The 22,377-nt window shown below is 36.3% G+C and overlaps 3 protein-coding genes across 3 annotated transcripts in view; 2 read left to right on the top strand and 1 right to left on the bottom strand.

Moving 5' to 3' along the window:
* The first annotated feature begins 808 nt into the window (after window positions 1-808).
* On the top strand, window positions 809-19,681 carry LOC306857803 (tetratricopeptide repeat protein 39A). The gene is made up of 18 exons (XM_079397968.1): window positions 809-1,068; window positions 2,843-2,947; window positions 5,554-5,685; window positions 7,026-7,084; window positions 7,305-7,372; window positions 9,018-9,082; window positions 9,284-9,383; window positions 9,471-9,536; window positions 9,648-9,756; window positions 13,720-13,787; window positions 14,119-14,178; window positions 14,380-14,541; window positions 16,387-16,478; window positions 16,678-16,798; window positions 16,918-17,029; window positions 18,189-18,303; window positions 18,391-18,507; window positions 18,636-19,681. The coding sequence occupies exons 1-18, from the start codon at window positions 1,034-1,036 to the stop codon at window positions 18,730-18,732; spliced, it is 1,683 nt and encodes a 560-aa protein (XP_079254094.1). The 5' UTR covers window positions 809-1,033; the 3' UTR covers window positions 18,733-19,681.
* gadd45gip1 (growth arrest and DNA-damage-inducible, gamma interacting protein 1) lies at window positions 19,675-21,700 on the bottom strand. Its single transcript, XM_079398096.1, has 2 exons — window positions 21,309-21,700; window positions 19,675-20,092 (listed from the first exon to the last, which is right to left on the bottom strand). Exons 1-2 carry the CDS (start codon window positions 21,680-21,682, stop codon window positions 19,798-19,800), a joined length of 669 nt encoding a protein of 222 aa, XP_079254222.1. The 5' UTR covers window positions 21,683-21,700; the 3' UTR covers window positions 19,675-19,797.
* The window catches only part of nfixb (nuclear factor I/Xb), a 210,890-nt gene continuing 209,430 nt past the window's right edge, over window positions 20,918-22,377 (top strand). Inside the window, exons 1-2 of the mRNA XM_079397981.1 lie at window positions 20,918-21,201; window positions 21,362-21,540. The gene's annotated coding sequence lies outside the window, so the exon portion shown is untranslated. The remainder of the gene's footprint in view (window positions 21,202-21,361; window positions 21,541-22,377) is intronic.

A 22,377-nucleotide genomic window follows, 5' to 3' on the forward strand; every position in this document is an offset into this window, starting at 1 on the left:
AATTTCTGTCTAAAAGTGTGTGTATGCAGCCCATTTTAGCTGAAAATGGTAAAATTTCTACCTATACAGGTTAAAATGAAAGTTTCTTTTATAAATTAAACTTGTTTATTTGAAAGAGCTTGTCAAAGCATTGTATCTTTGCTTTGTTGCTTACTTATAATTGCTTTAGTACCCTTATTAGTGATTAATGAAATGTTCTATGTCAGGCTCAATTACTTTACAATTTCTCTGACGAGCTTCATGTAACACTCTGCCCTGCCCGCCTTAAATACTCAGACCAATAAAAAATATTGTTATATGTCAACAAATGTTGAAGCAACAATGCAAGATCAGTTATTGGGATTTTCTGTAAAAATCTTAAGAGATATGATGCTGTAACCTAATTTGGCCCATTTTACCTGATAACACATTTTAGCTGACTTCACCCTATATTTACATATATTTTATATATATGAAATAATTTAGCATTTTAATTAAAATAATTATTACTATTTAGACACACAAGAGTATTTAATCGTGAATAAATTAATCAATAAATGCATTAATAAATATTAGATACAATTAAATATGCATTTAAAATATTTATAAATACAAAGATTTGAGAAAAAATGACCAATTAAACAAATATTTAAATTAAACAAATGGCAATTAAAGGAAGTAAATTATTTAGTTTTATATATACAGTATATATAAAACAAACATATAACTCGTTCGTCATATGAGTCCCTTCTTCACCCCAGCACTAGATGGCGCTTCTAACTCCTGTCCCTTCGCTCTGGTCTCCTGCCATTAAACCTGCTGTGAGCTCGAGGAGGAGTCAAGAAGTCCGTGTTCTCACATCACACACCCACTCGTGCCAATCGAGCTGTTGATTGAGCCGAGCACTGATCCATATTCCCTGCCAGCTCGAGTTCTCCAGCAGTCCTCATCCATGCAGCATCTTCACGCGCAGTGAGAGTGACTTCACAGGGAGAGCAGGTGTGTGTGTGTGGCCACAAGGCCCAGAAGAGGACAACAAACAACAAAATACACCATGTCCACTGGGAAAAATGCACCTGCTACAGAAAAGTGAGTCGTTGATGGCTTATTAATGTTTATTTTAAAGGTGTTGCCTTTTCATGTTTCTGCTACTCAGCATAACTGAAAACTTTCATGCTTTATGGTTCTGTGCGTCTCTAAATGGCTGAGTCAGCGAGTCTGTGTTTAGTTTTGGGTGTTTTTTTCTCCTCATGTCAAATTGTCACATCTCTTCCTTCCTTGTTTTGTAATAGAGTCTGGTTTGAGCTCAGCTCATGTTCTCAGTGAGAAAATGAAATACTATCCCTGGATATAATGCTTTGGACAGCTTCACTGTTGGCAAATTTGCTCTTAATGTTGTTAAAGTGAAATCATTTGCAGTGCATTGTTACATATTCATGTTTTTGTCCAAAGGCGCTGGCTGTCCATGCTCAGTCTGTGTACTCTGAGCAAACATAAAACACCTTGACTATTGACAAAGTGTGTGAGCCATATTCTGCATTGCATTTGTGTTTGTACATGAGTCATTGCGGCTCCAGAGAGTTAAAGGTTAGAGATACCTTTAAATGACTTGTAAAGTCCTGCAATTGCTTTAAACCAGTTGTTTTTGCATCTCTAACAAGATATTTGTATTTAAGCAAATGCATGTTGGTTAGTTTTTAAATTTCATAAGCAACAGGTGCCAGAGGGTCTTATGTCTCACTTTGAGAGCCCATGAATGTATATCTGCTCTTTAATCTAAAAGCAGGATCAACAGGTTGACATTAATTAGTCCTGCTAAATATATCTTTAGTGGTCATGTGCTGAAAAACTCTGCATCAGGTAGCATTCATAATTTATAAAGGGCGCTGCTGACAGGTCTGAATGGTGTCTTGGTATTTAGTAGTAATGCCATTCACCAAGCGGCTTTGTTTGTGTGGGTTTACTTCACTTGGGGAGGATTGGAGCAAAGTTGTTCACAGAAGACAGCTAAATATGATAAACCCAGCTTTAATAAATAAAATATAATTCTAAATATAAATAAAATGTTTGCTTTAAATTATTTACTTTTATTTATTTTGTTACTTTGTTAATTGATGAAACATTTTAAACACATATGCACATATACATATATGTATAAGTGTGTGTGTGTGTGTGTGTGTATATATGTATATATCTATATGTATAAACACAGAAACATTTAAAAAATAGTTTTCTTTGTCATTTATTTTAAAGCTTTAATAATCAACACATTTCCCAAAAAGTGTTTTTTTTATAAAAAACTTGTTATTGTAAAAATCATTAATTTTATATTATTTATAACATTATAAAGCAAGTTTATCTGAATAATTTATGTATTTTTATTTATTAAATATTACTTTTACTTTTTTATATTATTTGTTGCTAAATATTACTAATCAAAAATGAAGTTTTGATATATTTACGATAAGAATTTTACTAAATATCTTCATGGAACATGATCTTTACTTAATGTCCTAATGATTTTTGGCTTAAAAGAAAAATCAATCATTTTGACCCATGCAGTGTATTTTTGGCTATTGCTACAAATACACCCCAGCGACTTAAGATTGGTTTTGTGGTCCAGGGTCACATATTATGGGATATTGATTGCATATCTCTTTGCTATCATTCGGTTGTTCAGCATCATAAATTAATATATTTATCTGCATTATATTTGTCATTGGAAAACTTGCTCTCTAGAAACTGGAAAAAAAAATCCATAATGACCACTAATAATAGTCTAATATAGTCACTAGAATTAGCTTTATATAAAGAAAATGAAGTGTATGACTTCTGCTCATTGTTTGTGTGTGTGTGTGATCAGCTCCAGACAGATGTCCCTACAGGCCTGTCTTGATGAATGCATGGAGGCCTTGGATCTGTTTCTCAACAACCACTTCAATGAGAGTTTGGACAAACTACGGCCACGGTGAGAGAAGTCCTATTATCTTCACAAGTTTCTGTCTTTCTTTCGTCCAGTTTCTCCTCCCCTCCAGTATTTGTGTGCGTGTTCTTAAGAGCAGGCGAGCTGTTTAGTAAAGGTGTGGTACCTACTGTACCAACCCCACTATGCTCTGTTTTTCAGTCAGATAACTCTACACCACCAAAATGTAGTCTTTTTGCTGCTGTAAAGGTGCTGGCCTCTGAAGCACTTGTAGTAATTGTAGATGCCATGCTGGGATAGCATGCTTTATTTCCGTTGTGATAGAGAATTGCATCAGGTGCGCTCCCTTCTCCAGGATGTGAGATGTTTACCTAAAGATCACACCCTCATGTCTGACAATAGTGCTGCACACAGAGCCACTTCATTAATATATAGCTGGGAGAGCAAGGAAATCACATGCTCAAGTGACTCCAGCACTTATCTTTATATACAAGCCAACCTGGAAATACGTAATTCTTGTTTTCAGGTAATAAATCTTTATTTTACAAGTATTCTAGGACATTTTTGGGCTAGTCTGTTTTAAAAAGGTGCAGGGTTTTTCATTGTTAAAATGTTTTCTCTAATTTTAATGTACAGAGACAATCATAAGTAGGTTAATTGTAGGTTAATTTCCCTGAAGAACTATCAAAACTTTGCTCTGTTTGTTTGAAAATCCTGGCATGGCAACGACTCAGCCAGTGGCTTGCACTGGCGGGTGGGAATGTATGCATGTTTGACTAATGACTCAATTTAATTTCTAGATAGTCTGTGTTTTAAAAGTGTAATTTCGTTTTGATTGCTTAAATATTTTATCCAATCCTGTTATAGAAACAACTATAAGTAAGCCATTCTTTGGTTGATTTACCTATCAAAATATTGCTCCATTTGTTTCGAAATCCAAGCATAGCAGTGGCCAATGGTGTGAGTTAGGGGGCGGGACTGTTTGCATGCTTGACCAATGACAGACTGGGAAATTTGCTGAGGAACTTCACTTTTAAAGAAAACTGCTTTATCTATTTATGAATTTAAAATGCATTTAACATTTTATGAAAGTGGCTTAGGAAACGGCATTTTGCCACTTTTTAATGCAAGGGTTAAAGTGGAGGTGTCAGGAAATGACACAACAGATTTATGGGCCTTTAAAACTAATGCTGTGTCCAAAAATCAAATACTTTCCTACTGTATAATATGCAAAACACAGTATGCCAAAAGAGTAGTAAGACCAAATGCATAGTATTCAAAAAACAGTAGGCAAAAAGTACCTAGTTTACTTACTATTTAAGTGTGTGGTTGATGGACACTTTGCCATCCTATGAGGTCATGGGAAAGGATTTATGACTGGCAGTGAAGCGGCACAACTGATGCTAGTAGGTCATATTATATGACAGTAACAACATGGTGGATGTAGTACGTACGAATTTCATTCTTACGTCCCATGTTCATACTATATAGAACATCCTTTTTTTTTTTTTACGGTCACAAAGTTCAAATTAAAATGTAGCACCTACTCAGACAGCACATGATTTAGGTTGCATCGCAGGTTTTATAAATTGTTGTAATTCTATGAGAATAGTGAAGTCACAACTATTTATTTAGATTCACTTTCAGAATGATCTTTTTTTTCAGCTGATAAAAAACATTTAAAGTGGCAGACGACAAAACTGCATCACCTGCTTGTAATAAACAGATCATTATTTAATTTATTTATTTTAATCCTTCAAATGCTAATTTTCCCCAAACACATTTGTAATTTTTAAATATTTCAAATTAACAAAATATATTCAGGAACATTATTAATTTACAAGCCTTTAAATTAATTATGAAATAAAAATGCATTTAGGGGAAAAACATTATTTAAATTATAAGATTAATTTAAAAAATATTTATTTATTTGAAAGCTTTAATTGATTAATTTGCCCAAACACGTTTTATTTTTAAATATTTTTATGTGCATTGTTTGTGCTGTCAAACGATTAATCACATCCAAAATAAAAGTTTTTGTTTTCATAATATATGCATGTGTACTGTGTTATTGTTACATGCATGTGTTTGTATTTATATATACACAGTACACATATATGTATTATGAAAACAAAAACTTTTATTTTGGATGCGATTAATCGTTTGACAGCACTAGTATCGATATTAATAATTTATAACTTATAATTAAAATATTTTGTAAAAAATGTTTCTGGGAAAACTTGACACCCCCCAGGTGATGAACAGTAAAAACATTATCAAGTCAATTAACTGCTAATTAAACAAGTCAGGTAAATTCTGATTGGCTGTTAAAAAAAAAAATTGACAGACGACAAAAGCTGTTGGATGCTATTCTGTTATCTTTATAATTGTCATTCTTGGTGTGAACGGGCCTTGCATCACCCTAACAGAAACATGTTAACCACTAAGTCAAAGTGAAATTAATGTGTATTCTTGCATGAATGTGACGGGAACATAAGTGTTCAATACTGATAGAGTTAATAATTACATTCACATTTTTTCACAGAGAAAGTTTAAGGCATTAACCTTCACTATATTTAACTAGTAGTCTGCTGTGTCGGAGTGTGATCTCACATTGTGTGTGTAAAAGCATGTGTTGTGTTGTATTCCAGGTCTAAGGAGAGCATGTATCATGCTCTGATCTATGCCACAGTATTAGAGATGCAGGCCATGATGACCTTCCAACAGGACGACATAGTGCATGCTGGGAACACGATGAAGAGCGCTCAGGAGGTGTGCCAGAGGTAGAAAGACAGCCAAAACACTGCAATCGTTTCAGTCCTGGAGAGGCCTTCTCCTGTGACCTTTAATTTTTAGGCAAATAGGGTCATTTCCATGTCTGCTGACCCTATCCAGCCGCTTTGAAATTTGCTTGCATTTGCATGGAGATGTAACTGTGTGGCTTTAATAGACAGACAGCTGGTCAGGTCTAATGAGGAGTTTTACTGGCCTTACATAACATAGATGAAATGGAGTGGAAGAAATGCATGTCCTACATATAGCATACGCTTCCCATAATGCAGCGCTAATCCAGATGACTGTATGTGGGTGGATTCACCATAGCAATGGTCACACATCAGCTCACTTTCAGTTTGCTTAAGGAACAGTGAGTCACAAGGGAGATACTTAACCCCTCCAAACATCCTCTTAGGAGAGTGACGTTTAGTGTGTGTAGAGTGTGTGTGTGTGTATCATATGTGTGTGATAATTTTGACCCATACAATGTATTGTTGGCTATTGCTACAAATATACCTGTGCTACTTATGACTGGTTTTGTGGTCCAGGGTTACATATGTAGTTAAAAATGCATTTCGAGTGGAATCTTTTTTTTGTTTGTTTGTTTTTGTTGTTTTTTTTAGCTCAATTGAGCAAATGAATTGAAAGCAGTTTTTTTTTTTTTTTTTACAATAAATGCAGTGTAACAGTTTAAAAGCATTATAAATAGCTTATTAACTTTTTTTTTTTTGGAAAATTTTACTTAATTTTCTATAGATTTATCAAAATGTATGTCAAGAGATACACTACTGTTCAAAAGTTTGGGGTCAGTAAGATTTTTTTTTTTTTTCAAGGAGTAAAAAACAGTAATATTGTGAAATATTGTTACAAAATAACCTTTTTCTATTTTACATTTGAAACATTTTAATATTGTAAAATGTCATTTTATTCTTCAGTGTCATATGATCCTTCAGAAATTATTGTAAAATGCTGATTTGTTGCTCAAGAAAATTGTACTTATTGAAAACTTTTGTGCTGCATAATCATTTTGTGGATACGGGGATACATTTTGTCTTGATAAATAGAAGTCTTATAGAATAGAAATCTTATAACATTATAAATGTCCTTACTGCCAGTTTTGATCAATTTAATGGACCCTTGCTGAATAGAAGTATTCTTTTTTTTTTATCACGAGTGGATGGTAGGTATAATTTACATTTTTATTTTTGAATTAATCATTTTTTCCCATCCATCTTCCATAAGAAAATTCTTGTGCCTGATCTTAGTCTGGCCAAGTGTGGTTGTAAGTATGTTAGACATTGTCATTGTGTGTCCACTCATCTCTTGAGTTCTTGCTGTTCTCTCTCAGGTTCCGTAGGAAGTCTGGTGGTCTTGGGAACCGAGGAGCAAATGATGATCTTTCAGAAGGTGTGGTTTTTCTAGAAATGTCCATCTCACACTGCTGTTATAGGAGGAATAAAACTCAAACAAATCTATTATGTGACGCAGCATTCATTTTGAAGAATTATGAATTTGGTCAATTCTAGGCTAAAGCTAGCCAACATCAGTTAACAATTTGAATAAGATGTTTCGTTTAATGTCTGTTTTATGATAAAATGATTTACATATTGTATTTAATGTTTTACAGAGCAGCTCCATGCTGAAGTGTGTTACGCCGAGTGTTTACTACACAGAGCCGCTCTCACATTCTTACAGGTTTGACACATTTCAAGACAAATTTAACTAATAATCAGACAATCTCAGATGTTTTGTTTAAACTGTGTGCATTTTGGCATATTCTAGGTCTTAAACTTAACATGTAGAACTTAACATATCTTTTTTAACCTCAGATTAAAGGAATAGTTAACCCAAAATAAAAATTTGCTGAATATTTACTCACTCACGATCAGGCCACTCAAAATATAGATGAGTTTGTTTCTTCGTCAGAACAGATTTGGAGATTTTGCTCATCAATGGATTCTCTGCAGTGAATGGGTGCCGTCAGAATGAGAGTCCAAACAGCTGATAAAAACTTTACTTACTTACTTTACTTTTGTCATTTAGCAGACGCTTTTGTCCAAAGCGACTTACAAATAAGAAAAAGTAACTAAAACTAAAAAGTTACAACTCTATAAATACTATCTACCCACATATTTAAGAAAATAAAGAAATTAAATAAAATTGACACATGCATATAACAACATTTCAATAATAAAACATAAATGAAAAAATTAAATAAAAAGCGATACTACTATCCCTTGCCGGTGTCCCTGCCCGGTGGAGTCGCACGGTAGAGTCAATGGTCTTCACACTCTTTGGTCTTCACACTAAGAGGGCTTCACACGACGACTGCCGCGACCGCTGCCGCGGTATAATAACCTTTATTATACCAATCCAACAAATGATCATTTAAATTCAGCTGGACCCACTTTCCTGTTTATCAACTACAAATGGCCAAGCAAGTGCACACACTGACAAGATACGCGATACAGTACGAGACCAAACGCGATTTCAGCAACTCTCATCCTAGTAAACAAAATAAGCGTTTCCTAGCAACGGCAAATGCGCTAAACACTGAGACAAGTAAATACACTTACGAGCTGATTTTAAACTTCCGCTGATAGACTGCTTCTCTTAAAGACCACTTCATTACACTGCCTTCTGCTGGCGCTTGAACCCACTTTCCTGTTTATCAACTACAAAAAACATCACAATAATGCACAAGTAATCCACACCACTCCAGTCCATCAATTAATAGTTTGTGATATGAAAAGGTGTGTGTTTGTAAAAAACTAATTCTTCAGTAAGGTGTTTTAACTTTAAATAATTGCTTTCGGCTAAAATATGAGTCATCTATCCATAATATTGCTTTATCCGGTGAAAAAGTCATCTGGTCTGAATCAGAAGAGAAATATGCACAGATCAAGCACCATTTACAATCAAACACTCTAGAACAGATCTTAACCAATATGTTGGTGGATTTTGATGTGAGAAGAAAACGGGTATTGACCCTTTACACTGGAGGACATGTTATTTTGGATTATCGACTCATATTTTGGCCAAAAGCAACACTTAAAATGCCTTAATGATGGGTTTGTTACAAACACACAGCTTTTCACTTTACAAGATGTTAATTGATGGACTGGAGTTGTGTGGATTACTTGTGGATTATTTTTATGTTTTTATCAGCTGTTTGGACTCTCATTCTGACGGCACCCATTCACTGCTACAATGAATTGTAAAATTGCAGCAAATTTTCATTTTGATTTGAACTATTCCTGAGGCCTAAGGCCACTTTTAACTTAATCCTACTCCAGAACTCAGATACGTGCCTGATTTCTCATTCTCTGTTTGTTGACAGGATGAGAATATGGTTAGTTTTATTAAAGGAGGAATCAAAGTACGGAACAGTTACCTTATATACAAGTAAGTCTGTAGCAAGTAAGTGAAGGAAATCTGTGGTTGTAAGGTTCGCAAATGAGAATAATTGTCATCAAGACAACTGCACCATTTAACCCAGAAGAACTAACCTATATTTGATTCCCATTTGTGCACCAAAATCATGCCCTTGAATTGAACTTTTCAGTAAATTTGTCTGTTGTGAATGATGCCATTGTTCTCATGCAGGGAGCTGCATGACTTCGTCCAATCAGACACCGCTTTCAAAGGACCAAACCATAAGCACTTAGAGGGCGGAGTCTCTTTTGGGATTGGGGCTTTCAATTTGGTATGTGCATCTGGAATATTGCATCTATATTCCTTATGATTAAACTCCAGATTGTCAACTGTGTTACTGTTCTTGACTGTCACACAGACTCTTTCATTGTTTCCTGCCCGGTTACTCAAGTTGCTAGAGTTTGCTGGCTTTTCTGGAGATAAGGTGTTTTTTTACTTCAGATTACACTCTTGTGTTCTAATTTTTAGAAAGACATGCCAGTGTGCTTGTTTGTGTGTTTATTTTTTGTTAATAGTCATTGGTATGTGTGTGTAGGAATTTGGCATCTCTCAGCTGTACACAGGTGCCACCTCTCATACCCTGCGCTCCATGCTGTGCGCCCTCCTCCTGCTCTGTTTCTACACCTTCCTCTCCTTTATTTTAGGTAACTTGTATTTTATACCCACAAAAACCAGACATCTTGCATCATAATTGCAAGATGTGTTTCTTTAGTTAATTGTGCAAACTTAAGAGATAGTTCACCCAAAAAGTCTGCCATTTTAATGTTTTAGTATGTATTTGAATTTGAGATGGATACACTGAACAAAATTATAAACGCAACACACTTGTTTTTTCACCCATTTTTCATGAGCTGAACTCAAAGATCTAAGACTTTTTCTATGTACAGAAAATACCTATTTCTCTCAAATATTGTTCACAAATCTGTCTAAATCTGTGTTAGTGAGCACTTCTCCTTTGCCAAGATAATCCATCCACCTCACAGGTGTGGCATATCAAGATGCTGATTAGACAGCATGATTATTGCACAGGTGTGCCTCAGGCTGGCCACAAGAAAAAGGCCACTCTAAAATGTGCAGTTTTACTGTATTGTGGGGGTCCAGGGGGCTCTGAAAACCAGTCAGTATCTGGTGTGACCACCATTTTCCTCACGCAGTGCAACACATCTCCTTCGCATAGAGTTGATCAGGTTGTCCACTCCTCTTCAATGTCTGTGCGAAGTTGCTGGATATTGGCAGGAACTGGAAAACGCTGTCGTATACGCCGATCCAGAGCATCCCAAACATGCTCAATGGGTGACTTGTCGGGTGAGTATGCTGGCCATGCAAGAACTGGGATGTTTTCAGCTTCCAGGAATTGTGTACAGATCCTTGCAACATGGGCCCGTGCATTATCATGCTGCAACATGAGGTGATGGTTGTGGATGAATGGCACAACAATGGGCCTCAGGATCTCGTCACGGTATCTCTGTGCTTTCAAAATGCCATCAATAAAATGTTTGTTGTCCATAACATATGCCTGCCCATACCATAACCCCACCGCCACCACGGGCTACTCGATCCACAATGTTGACATCAGCAAACCGCTCACCCACACGACACCGTACATGCAGTCTGCCATCTGCCCTGTACAGTGAAAACCGGGATTCATCCATGAAGAGAACACCTCTCCAAAGTGCCAGACGCCATTGAATGTGAGCATTTGCCCACTCAAGTCAGTTACGACGACGAACTGCAGTCAGGTCGAGACCCCGATGAGGATGACGAGCATGCAGATGAGCTTCCCTGAGACTGTTTCTGACAGTTTTGCAGAAATTCTTTGGTTATGCAAACCGATTGTTGCAGCAGCTGTCCGGGTGGCTGGTCTCAGACTATCTTGGAGGTGAAGATGCTGGATGTGGAGGTCCTGGGCTGGTGTGGTTACACGTGGTCTGCAGTTGTGAGGCTGGTTGGATGTACTGCCAAATTCTCTGAAACGCCTTTGGAGACAGCTTATGGTAGAGAAATGAACATTCAATTCACGGGCAACAGCTCTGGTGGACATTCCTGCAGTCAGAATGCCAATTGCACGCTCCCTCAAAACTTGCGACATCTGTAGCATTGTGCTGTGTGATGAAACTGCACATTTTAGAGTGGCCTTTTATTGTGGCGAGCCTAAGGCACACCTGTGCAATAATCATGCTGTCTAATCAGCATCTTGATATGCCACACCTGTGAGGTGGATGGATTATCTCGGCAAAGGAGAAGTGCTCACTAACACAGATTTAGACAGATGTGAACACTATTTGAGAGAAATAGGCCTTTTGTGTACATAAAGTCTTAGATCTTTGAGTTCAGCTCATGAAAAATGGGGGCAAAAACAAAAGTGTTGAGTTTATAATTTTGTTCAGGATAGATAGATAGATAGATAGATAGATAGATACAACCAGAATCCCGGAAATGTTGGGACATTTTTTAAATTTGAATGAAATGAAAACTAAAAGACTTTCAAATCACATGAGCCAATATTTTATTCACAATAGAACATAGAGAACATAACAAATGTTTAAACTGAGAAATGTGACACTTTTATCCACTAAATGAGCTCATTTCAAATTTGATGCCTGCTGCAGGTCTCAAAAAAGTTGGCAAGTGGCAACAAAGGGCTGAAAAAGCAAGAAATTTGGAAAAGATTCAGCTGGGAGAACATCTAGCAAGTAATTAAGTTAATTGACATCAGGTCTGTAACATGCTTAGCTATAAAAGGGATGTCTTACAGAGGCAGAGTCTCTCAGAAGTAAAGATGGGCAGAGGCTCTCCAATCTGTGAAAGAGTGTGTAAAAGGATTGTGGAATACTTTAAAAACAATGTTCCTTAACGTCAAATTGCAAAGGCTTTGCAAATCTCATCATCTACAGTGCATAACATCATCAAAAGATTCAGAGAAACTGGATACATTTCTGCGTGTAAGGGACAAGGCCCAAGACCTTTGTTGGATGCCCGTGGTCTTCGGGCCCTCAGACGACACTGCATCACTCATCGGCATGATTCTGTCATTGGCATTACTAAATGAACCCAGGAATACTTCCAAAAACCACTGTCGGTAAACACAATCCGCTGTGCCATCTGCAGATGCCAACTAAAGCACTATCATGCAAAAAGAAAGCCATATGTGAACATGGTCCAGAAGCGCCGTCGTGTCCTGTGGGCCAAGGCTCATTTAAAATGGACTGTTTCAAAGAGGAAAAGTGTTCTATGGTCAGACGAGTCCAAATTTGACATTATTGTTGGAAATCACGGATACCGTGTCCTCCGGGCTAAAGAGGAGGGAGACCTTCCAGCGTGTTATCAACGTTCAGTTCAAAAGCCAGCATCTCTGATGGTATGGAGGTGCAGAAGTGCATATAGTATGGACAGCTCGCATGTTTTGGAAGGCACTATGAATGCTGAAAGGTATATAAAGGTTTTAGAGCAACATATGAGCAACCCCTCCAGACGACGTCTATTTCAGGGAAGGCCTTTCTGTATTTTAGGAGGACAATGCAAAACAACATACTGCAGCTATTACAACAGCATGGGTTTGTAGTAGAAGAGTCCGGTGGCTGAATTGGCCTGCCTGCAGTCCAGATCTATCACCTATAGAGAACATTTGGCGCATCATTAAACAAAAAATACGTCAAAGTTGACCACATACTCTTCAGCAGCTAGAAACCTATATCAGGCAAGAATGGTACCAAATTCCAACATCTAAACTCCAGAAACTCATAACCTCGATGCCCAGATGTCTTCAAACTGTTTTGAAAAGAGGTGATGGTTAACATGCCCCTGTCCCAACTATTTTGAGACCTATAGCAGGCATCAAATTTGAAATGAGCTCATTTTGTGCATAATAATTGTAAAATTTCTCCATTTAAACATTTGTTATCTATGTTCTATTGTGAATAAAATATTGGCTCATGTGATTTGAAATTCTTTTTTAGTTTTCATTTTATTCAAATTTAAAAAATGTCCCAACATTTCTGGAATTCGTGTTATAGATAGATAGATATCTAATATAAAAAAAAAAAAAAAAAAATATATATATATATATATATATATATATATATATATATATATAATTTTTTTTTTTTTTTTGAATATTTTAAATTGACCAAAAGTATAATGTTTATAATTTTACAAAAGACATTCTGTATTAATTAAATGCTGAAAAAAAAAATGCATCACAGTTTCTACAAAAATATTAAGCAGCATAACTGTTTTCAACATTGATAATAATCAGAAATGTTTCTTGAGCAGCAAATCAGCATATTAGAATGATTTCTAAAGGATCATGTGACACTGAAGACTGGAGCAATGATGCTGATCAAATGAAGCTTTGCATCGTTTGAATTGCATCACAATTGAATTTTGCATTGCATTTGAATATATTCAAATAGAAAACAATTAGATTGTAACAGTTTTCCTGTATTTTTGATCAAATAAATGCAACCTTGGTGAGCAAAAGAGGCTTTTTACAGAAACATTTTAAAAAATCTCACTGACCCCAAACTGTTGAACAGTAGTGTATCTATTGAAATAATGATAGATTTCTCAGATTTATTATGTTATTAATGAAGTGATGTTTTGTGTAGGTACTGGAGAGGGTGAGGTGGAAGAGGCAGAGCAATTATTGAAGCCATTTCGACTGCGATACCCACGTGTATGTTTTTGCTTCTATCTTTTTACTTCATTTATAAATGAATTTCAGGGCCATGTTCACATTTATTTCACAAAAGATGTTTTGTTTTAAATTCTAGTACTCCATACAGTCAAAATCTGAGCTGACTCACATACTCGTTGACAAATTTACATTTGACAGATTTAAACATTTGAAAATCTTTGTATTTTTGGAACATATTTTTATTCAGGTGAATACAGATGTTTAGAAACCTGAAAAGAAAACTGCAAATCAAGCCGTAACATGGGGTCTTTATTGGGTGTTTTTGGAGCTCATGTTCTAATTCTCTCTCTCTCTCTCTCTCTCTCTCCAGGGAGTGATTTTTCTCTTCTTTGCAGGTCGAGCTGAAGAAATAAAGGGCAACATTGATGAGGTTAATCTGACCACATAGCATTTTATTCTTTTTATTCCAATGATTTTAAAGACTTCAGACTGGTTAGAAGACAATTAATGTGGAAAATGGTCATGCAAAATTAAATTACAATGCTGAGTAAGAAATTGAGGCTAGCATTATACACAGGCTTGTAGATTGTTCACTGATGTTTGAATTATTACTGTACCCCTGCATGTCCAGGCGGTGGCGCTGTTTGAGGACGGCTGTAAGGTCCAGCAGGCCTGGAAACAGTTTCATCACATGTGCTACTGGGAGCTGATGTGGTGCTTCACCTTTAAGAGGCACTGGAAGATGGCGTACTTCTACGCAGATCTGCTCAGCCAGGAGAGCCGCTGGTCTAAGGTGACCCGACTGCTCAAAAACAACAGTTTATACACACATTTTTTCTTGTTGTGTTACATGATTAAGGCCCAATGACAACATAATGAAACATAATGTTCAATAAGAAACAAATCTGGAAGTTCATTTGCATTATGTTTTGATGAAATGATTAAAAGAACAACATCCCTAAAGACTGTACAGTTTACTGTATGTCTGTGAGAAACACCCATGTCATGGTTGTCTAATTGTGATCTGCATAGTTGCCAAAACATTTCTGCATGGCACGCTTGAAACGGCCTCCACCCAGAATGTAAATCAAGTGTGGGATTTTATTGGTGCTGGGAAAAAGTCTGCTTTGTGTATAATACCAACTAGGAAGCAATGCACTTAATTGTTCATGTTTTGACTACTTTAAAGGTGCTTAAACACTTATTGTATTATTGTCAGATAAAAATTATATAATTTGTTCATTTATAAAGTTACACATTTTGGACATTTGTACCTCAAGAAAATGAAATAGACTGGACTTATGACTTTAGCAAAGATTTGAATCAGGACAGCAATCGTTAAGATTTTTATGTGGAGGAGCATTTTCTCTCTACTTTGTTTTTAAAAAGCTTTCTGCCATTTTACATGTGTGATATATATATATATATATATATGTATATGTGATATATCAAATATGATATATTTACCCTCCAAAATGTCAGAAAACTAGGAATTCAAAATATTCTTAAAAAGCAGGATATCTGCTAAAACTTTGAGTTTTGAGTTGTTGAAATCGCGTTTGGTCTCGTACTGTATCGTGTATCTTGTCAGTGTGTGCACTTGCTTGGCCATTTGTAGTTGATAAACAGGAAAGTGGGTTCAAGCGCCAGCAGAAGGCAGTGTAATGAAGTGGTCTTTAAGAGAAGCAGTCTATCAGCGGAAGTTTAAAATCAGCTCGTAAGTGTATTTACTTGTCTCAGTGTTTAGCGCATTTGCCGTTGCTAGGAAACGCTTATTTTGTTTACTAGGATGAGAGTTGCTGAAATCGCGTTTGGTCTCGTACTGTATCGCGTATCTTGTCAGTGTGTGCACTTGCTTGGCCATTTGTAGTTGATAAACAGGAAAGTGGGTCCAGCTGAATTGAAATGATCATTTGTTGGTTTGGTATAATAAAGGTTATTATACCGCGGCAGTCGTCGTGTGAAGCCCTCTTAGTGTGAAGACCAAAGAGTGTAAAGACCATCAACTCTACCGTGCGACTTCACCGGGCAGGGACACCGGCAAGGGATAGTAGTAGCTTTTTATTTAATTTTTTCATTGATATGTTTATTATTGAAATGTTGTTGATATATGCATGTGTTAATTTTATTTAATTTCTTTATTTTCTTAAATATGTGGGTAGATAGTATTTATAGAGTTGTAACTTTTTAGTTTTAGTTACTTTTTCTTATTTGTAAGTCGCTTTGGACAAAAGCGTCTGCTAAATGACAAAAGTAAAGTTAAGTAAGTAAAACTAAAGGCACAATGACATATTTCTTCATGATTGATGAAATGTTCTCAGCAGTTGGTTAGCCAACAGTAGCGTTAGCCAAATTTTGTGGTCTAATTGCAGACAGACTTCCTCCTCAGGAACATGAAGTGAAACCGTACAGGTGTAAAGCCTGGGATTGAGCTGTATTTTTTTTTTTTAATTGAAGTCGTGCTACAGGACAGCAAATTAAACGATGACTGTCGTGTGTAAGCTGTGTAAATTGGCTTTATGGGTCATTGCCAGGTTTTTGTTTGAACTGGTTGGTTCTGTTGCTGGTTGTGATTACGTACAGTGTGTTTCCAGTGTGCAGAAGGATTATGACTATTTTCTCTTTCTCTCTCTCTCAGGCCATGTACGTGTACATGAAGGCAGCTTATCTCAGCATGCTTCCACACACAGAATCCCGGCCGTTCGGGGATAATGAGGTGGATCTCTTCAGGTAAATACACTTGCATGTAATTTGCACTGCCAACACAGGAGCAGAAGTAATAAACTTCCTTTTGTGTGTCACTCTTTCTTTGGGTTTACTGGATGTATGGTAATATGATCAAAACTGAGATAGTATCAGATTTTTTTCATGGAAATAAAGTGTTTTTTTATTCCTGTTCACTTCCTAGCTCTCTTTTTTGGTCTCTCAGACAGGTACCAACATACAAACAGAAGATAGCGGGTAAATCTCCACCCACAGAGAAGTTTGCCATTCGTAAAGCGAGACGATACAAAACCAGCAATCCAATCAGACTTCCTGTGCCTGTGCTTGTAAGAATAACGCAACGCATTCAACACACTTCTTTGTAAATATTTTTTTCCCCTTTACTTTGTTGTATTGCAATTGTTATATAATTTGAAGTCAGCAACATTTGTGCATCATATTTCAGGAGATGATGTACATGTGGAATGGTTTCTCCGTGATCAGCAAACAGCCTGAGCTGACGGAGGGCATGATGGAGACGCTGTTAGAAGCAGAGCGCACCCTACAGGCCGCTCCGGGTAATGCCACACAATGTCCACTCTGTATTAAATAAATGTGACCCTGGACCACAAAACCAGTCTGGGGTATATTTGTAGCAATAGCCAACAATACATCATATAAGTCAAAATTTACAATTTTTCTTTGATGCCAAAAATCATTAGGATATTAAGTAACGATCATGTTCCATGAAGATATTTTGTAAATTTCCCACCGTAAATATATCAAAACTTAAATTTTGATCAGTAATATGCATTGCTAAGAACTTAATTTGGACATCTTTAAAGGCGATTTTCTCTGTTTAGTTTTTTTTGCACCCTCAGATTTTCAAATAGTTGTATCTCGGCCAGATATTGTCCTATCCTAACAAACCATACATCAATGGAAAGCTTATCTATTCAGCTTTAAGATTAAATCAGTTTAATCAATTTCAAAAAGTTGACCCTTATGACTGGTTTTGTAGTCATGGGTCACATATAGGAAACTACATTGATTGCATTATAGGGAAATCTGTTATTCATAGCAGTCTCACTCTATGCTGTATACAGAGAATATGTCTAGATATAAAAGAAGACTTTTAAAATAGGTCTTTACACCAATTGATTGTTATCAGTGAACAATGAAGTAATACATAATTGAAAAAGCAATTTTAAATAATATATTATATACCATAATTTCTATATTATTAATTACAAAATATTGCATGGTCAATAGTTGTTTTTTTTTCTTTTCAAGTGGTTGATTTTAATCATGCATTTATCCTAATGTTTAAATATTTTATAATAGATTAATTTTTTTAAAATCATTTTCTCAGTTCATTTTAAATGGGCCCCCATTTTATGTAAAATCAAAAACCATATAAAAAATAAATACTTGAAATAAAAATTAACTGAAATAAATTAAAATTCTTAAACTTACCAAGGAGACATGTTTTTTGTTTTAGTTAGTTGACACTAAAATAGACATAAAAATAAATTAAATACAAATGAAAAAATAATTCTCTCTCTCTCTCTCTCTCTACACACACACACACACACACACACACACACACACACAAAGTCCCTTATCTTTCCCTTTGAGTTGTTTTTATTGTTATGGAAAACTGCTGTTGTTCAGTGATAGATTGTTTATGTGACCTTCCTGTACAGTAGTATACACGTACGCTTTCTGTTTGTGTAGATAATGAGTACTCTCTGGACGACACATGTGTGATTCTGCTGCTGAAAGGCCTGTGTCTGAAGAACCAAGGCCAGACGCAGGCGGCAGAGGACTGTTTCAGACAGGTTTACAGCAGGCCAGTACTTCTGCGTTACTGGATTTGCCTTCATAAATGCTTGTTCTGTCTCAGGATGGTGTTTGAGATGTTTTGTGTCATTAACAGTGAAAAGAAACTGAAGTTTGATCATTACCTGGTTCCTAACGCTCTGCTGGAAGTGAGTCTCCTGTACATCGACACAGGGAGGAAAGAGAAAGCCATCCATCTCCTGCAGAAAGCCAAGTGAGTTCAGTCTAGGACAAAATAGTTTTTTGCTGTCGTCATTTCTTGGCTTCAGTCTGATATGTCACTTCATGCAAGTTGCAAACTGCATTATTGTCATGAAATGTTCTCCTCACCTCTCCTGTCAGGAAAAACTACAAAGAGTACTCAATGGAGTCTCGTACGCAGTTCAGGGTCCATGCGGCCCTCACCAAACTTAAAGCTGACACCAACGACCAAGATTAAATAACAACCTTGTGAGGAAAGATGATCCTGAGTTAATGGCAATCCTGAGGACCAGAGCAGAGTTACATGGTCACTTTATGGAGAGAACAAAAGACCAAAGACACGGTGTGGTTTTTATGCAGTGGTTCTGCCCAGTGTAAACCCCTCTGTTTTTTGGGCGGTACTATGGGAGACACTAAAACTTCATCTGTACCAGGAGTTTAGGTGCCAAATTGATGTTTATTTTAGTCGGATAATAAATAGATGAATGGATATTTGAAATGTAAACCAGGGTTTCAGTTCCTTTGTGTTGAAATGTATTAAAATTTACATTTTAGGGAGCATTAGAAATCAAATTAAGATTTTTTTTTTCTCAAGTCCTGTACAGGTTTAATAAGGGAAAATGACTAGAAAACTGACAGCGTTTACAAAATTTAGATAAACCATCCATTTTACACTAAGTTGTAATGATGATTAAACATGTTGATTATTGTAAGGCTGAGTGTTGGATTGAATACTTTATTAATGATTATTGTATTCCTTTCTTGAATAAATCAAGAACGTTTATAATAATCAAATGCTTCAAATAGCATCATAAATATTCAGCTGTCAGATTTTGGTTATTTTTTCTTATGTAATACATTTTATTAGTAGATAATATTTAATCATTGATATTAAAATATTTTTTAAATGTATAATTTTATAGTAAATTAAGTTGTACAATCAATGCAATTATTAGCAATAGATGCTCTGGGTTATGAATAAATCAGTTCTCCATGACAAATTACAACCATCTGATTTTTCATGCATAAGCTTAATTGTTCTTAAAACGTTTGCTTTTTTTTTACTTAATGTAGGACGTTTCAAAATTCAATGAGGAATTATGTTATCAAATTTATTTGAATATCAGATTTTTACTTTCTAAACTTAGTTTATTCTGAAGTTTTATTGGATACAGGCATGTTGTTTCAGTGAATGATTTTATTTAAATCAAACAAACTGAGGCAATCATAATAACATGTACAAAGAAACCAATTTTACAATATGGTACTGTAGCACTGTATAAAAGTCCTTGTTCTCTGAGGGTTACTGGCTGGAATCGGCTGCCGCTGTTCCCGCTGACCCCTGCTCTTCCTCTCTCTTCCTGCGTTTCAGAAGTTTTCTCTTCTTCTTCTCCTCTTTCTCTATTTCAGCGACCATCTCTTTGAACTTGGCGCTGCGGGGGTCCATTGCATAACCAAAGCGCTCTCTCGCCTCGGCCAGCAGTTTGTCTCGCATGATTTTCTCCTCTCTTTGCTTCTGTTTTGCCTCCCTTTTCTGCTTTTTCCAGTCTGCGATCATCTTGGGCATTTTGGCCATGTTTGCAGCAATTATCTTCTCTCTGTGTGGGGAAAAAAATGTAAAGTATGAGCTATATAAAAACCAATGGGTGTGATCAGGTAATAAATGTAATACAATGTTATATAATAAGAAAAATCGAATTTGTGATCTTTTTGTGATATTGGCTTAATTTTTGTTAAATTGTTTTAAATCTAGTTTATTGCAAAATATGCATATTTAAATATAAACAAGTATTTTGAGAGCATAGGGAGATTGTCACTTGCAGTGCATTTTGCTGCTGCAGTTCTGACAGGTGGAGCTTTCTTTGCAGAATCATGAGTAATGTAGTTTTTCTCCAATTCCACTGTTCAACACGATTTAAAAAAGTGAATAACCACGACTGAGGTGAGACCCTTGAGCAAGGCTCCAAACCCCCAACTGCTCCCCTGGCGCCGCAGCATTGGCTGCCCACTGCTCCGGGTGTATGTCCACTACTGAGTGTACACTTGGATGGGTTAAATGCAGAGCACAAATTCTGAGTATGGGTCACCATACTTGGCCACACACCACTTCCCTTTTCCTTAATGGCTACCAACAACTGTTTGGTTACCAACATTTTATTTATTTATTTATTTTTTAAATATCTTCTTTTGAAGGTTTGGAATAACTTGAGTAAACAATGATAAAAAAAAAACATTTTTAGGTGAACTTTAAGAACAAGGGACGCTTCAAATTCCTGTTTCCATCTAAAAAAATTAAATAAACACAAATGCTAAATTCACCAACCTAAATAATATATAATAATAATATCAGTGTTTACTATAAGACACAAAGATTATTATACATATAAAAATAAAACAAGTCACGAGACGATGCGAACCAATAAGATTAGACTTCAAACTTATGTCCTAACGACTTCAGTTTCACTGTACATCACGCAAATCTATCATAAATAGGTTCAGAAAACTTGCAATATAGCCGACAAGTCGTGCGGATTAATCTACCAAGAAAAGCTGGTTTGTCAACAGCCATAAACCGTAAAAAAACGATTATTTAAAGGTGTCTTGTAGTTTGTCAGCACAAGTCCCAAACCAGCGCACTTTCGTTGTATGGAAAACTAAAGCTGGGACACTGTAAGACACACAAATCAACGTTTGTAACCACGCGAGGGTAAGTAAATTAAGACAGTTTGGGGATTAGCAGTTATTATGAATGAATATATACAGTCAGTTGTTGAACACTGTTGATGGCAAAGACACTAGTCCGGTTGACTTCACCTCTCCACCCGCCTCTGCTCCTTCTCCCTCTCTCTGGCCGCGATGTTCTCCAGCACCACCTCTATCGGAGGATGCCACTCTCTCTCCTCGGCCACTAGCTCCTCTAGCCGGGCGTGAGAGGGCCAGAGTTTGGCCGGGTCCACTCCAGACGCGCCTCCATAGCGGCCAAACAGCCTTCGCTCATACTTCTCGGTCTTCTGCCACTCGGGGGTCTTCTCGCTCTCTTTACTCGGTATGTAAGGGCTCTTTATATTCAGCCAGAGGGGTCTGGGGTTATAGTGCGCGATCTGCTGGACTACAGCCGGCAGAAAGGAGGTTAATTTACCTACGCCAAAGAATATGGCTGTCCTCTTGTTTAGCAAGGAGGCCGCCATGTTTGATGACAAACCAGTGACCTCGAGCTTAAATTTTTTTGCACGTGGTGCTGACGTCACGACGCCCTCTGCTGGTGAATTTGATTCAATTTTTTTTTTTTTTTATCATTTGAGGACATCTAATATTATAATGTCTAATAATATTTAATATTTTATTATTATTATTATTAATGAATGTTCGCTTGTTTCATTTTACAGTACAATAGTATTATTGCAATAATAGTTTTGATTGGTTTAATTTTTTATAATTTAATAATAAAACTATAATTTTAATAAATAAAATATTACTTAAAATAATAATAATAATTATTATTATTATTAGCCTATTTGTACTTACATTACTTTTTTGGTCTTTAGCAGATCACGTGCCTTATGTTTTCTTGTTCTATGCTGTAAAGGATGATTTGTGCTGAGAATCATGTACTGTTTAGATGTGTTCAGCTTGTGTGTTGTCTGCGTTGGTCTCGCTCCTCTCTGATCATTTTCATGTGGAGTTTAATCATCACCCCAGGAGGCCTTTAACAATGCTATTTCAATCCTCAGAGTTTTGGTCTGTCCTCAAAGCTGGACCCTTGAATCTTTTCCGGTAGTTAAACGGCACAGTAGGATCCTATTGTTGGAAATAAAGGTCTTAAATGGATCTGGTCCTGCTGGTATTGTTTATCCCAGAGTCCAGACCATGCTAGAAAAACAAA

The sequence above is a fragment of the Barbus barbus genome (genome assembly GCF_936440315.1).
Source record: "Barbus barbus genome assembly, chromosome: 3".
Classification (NCBI taxonomy): domain Eukaryota; kingdom Metazoa; phylum Chordata; class Actinopteri; order Cypriniformes; family Cyprinidae; genus Barbus; species Barbus barbus.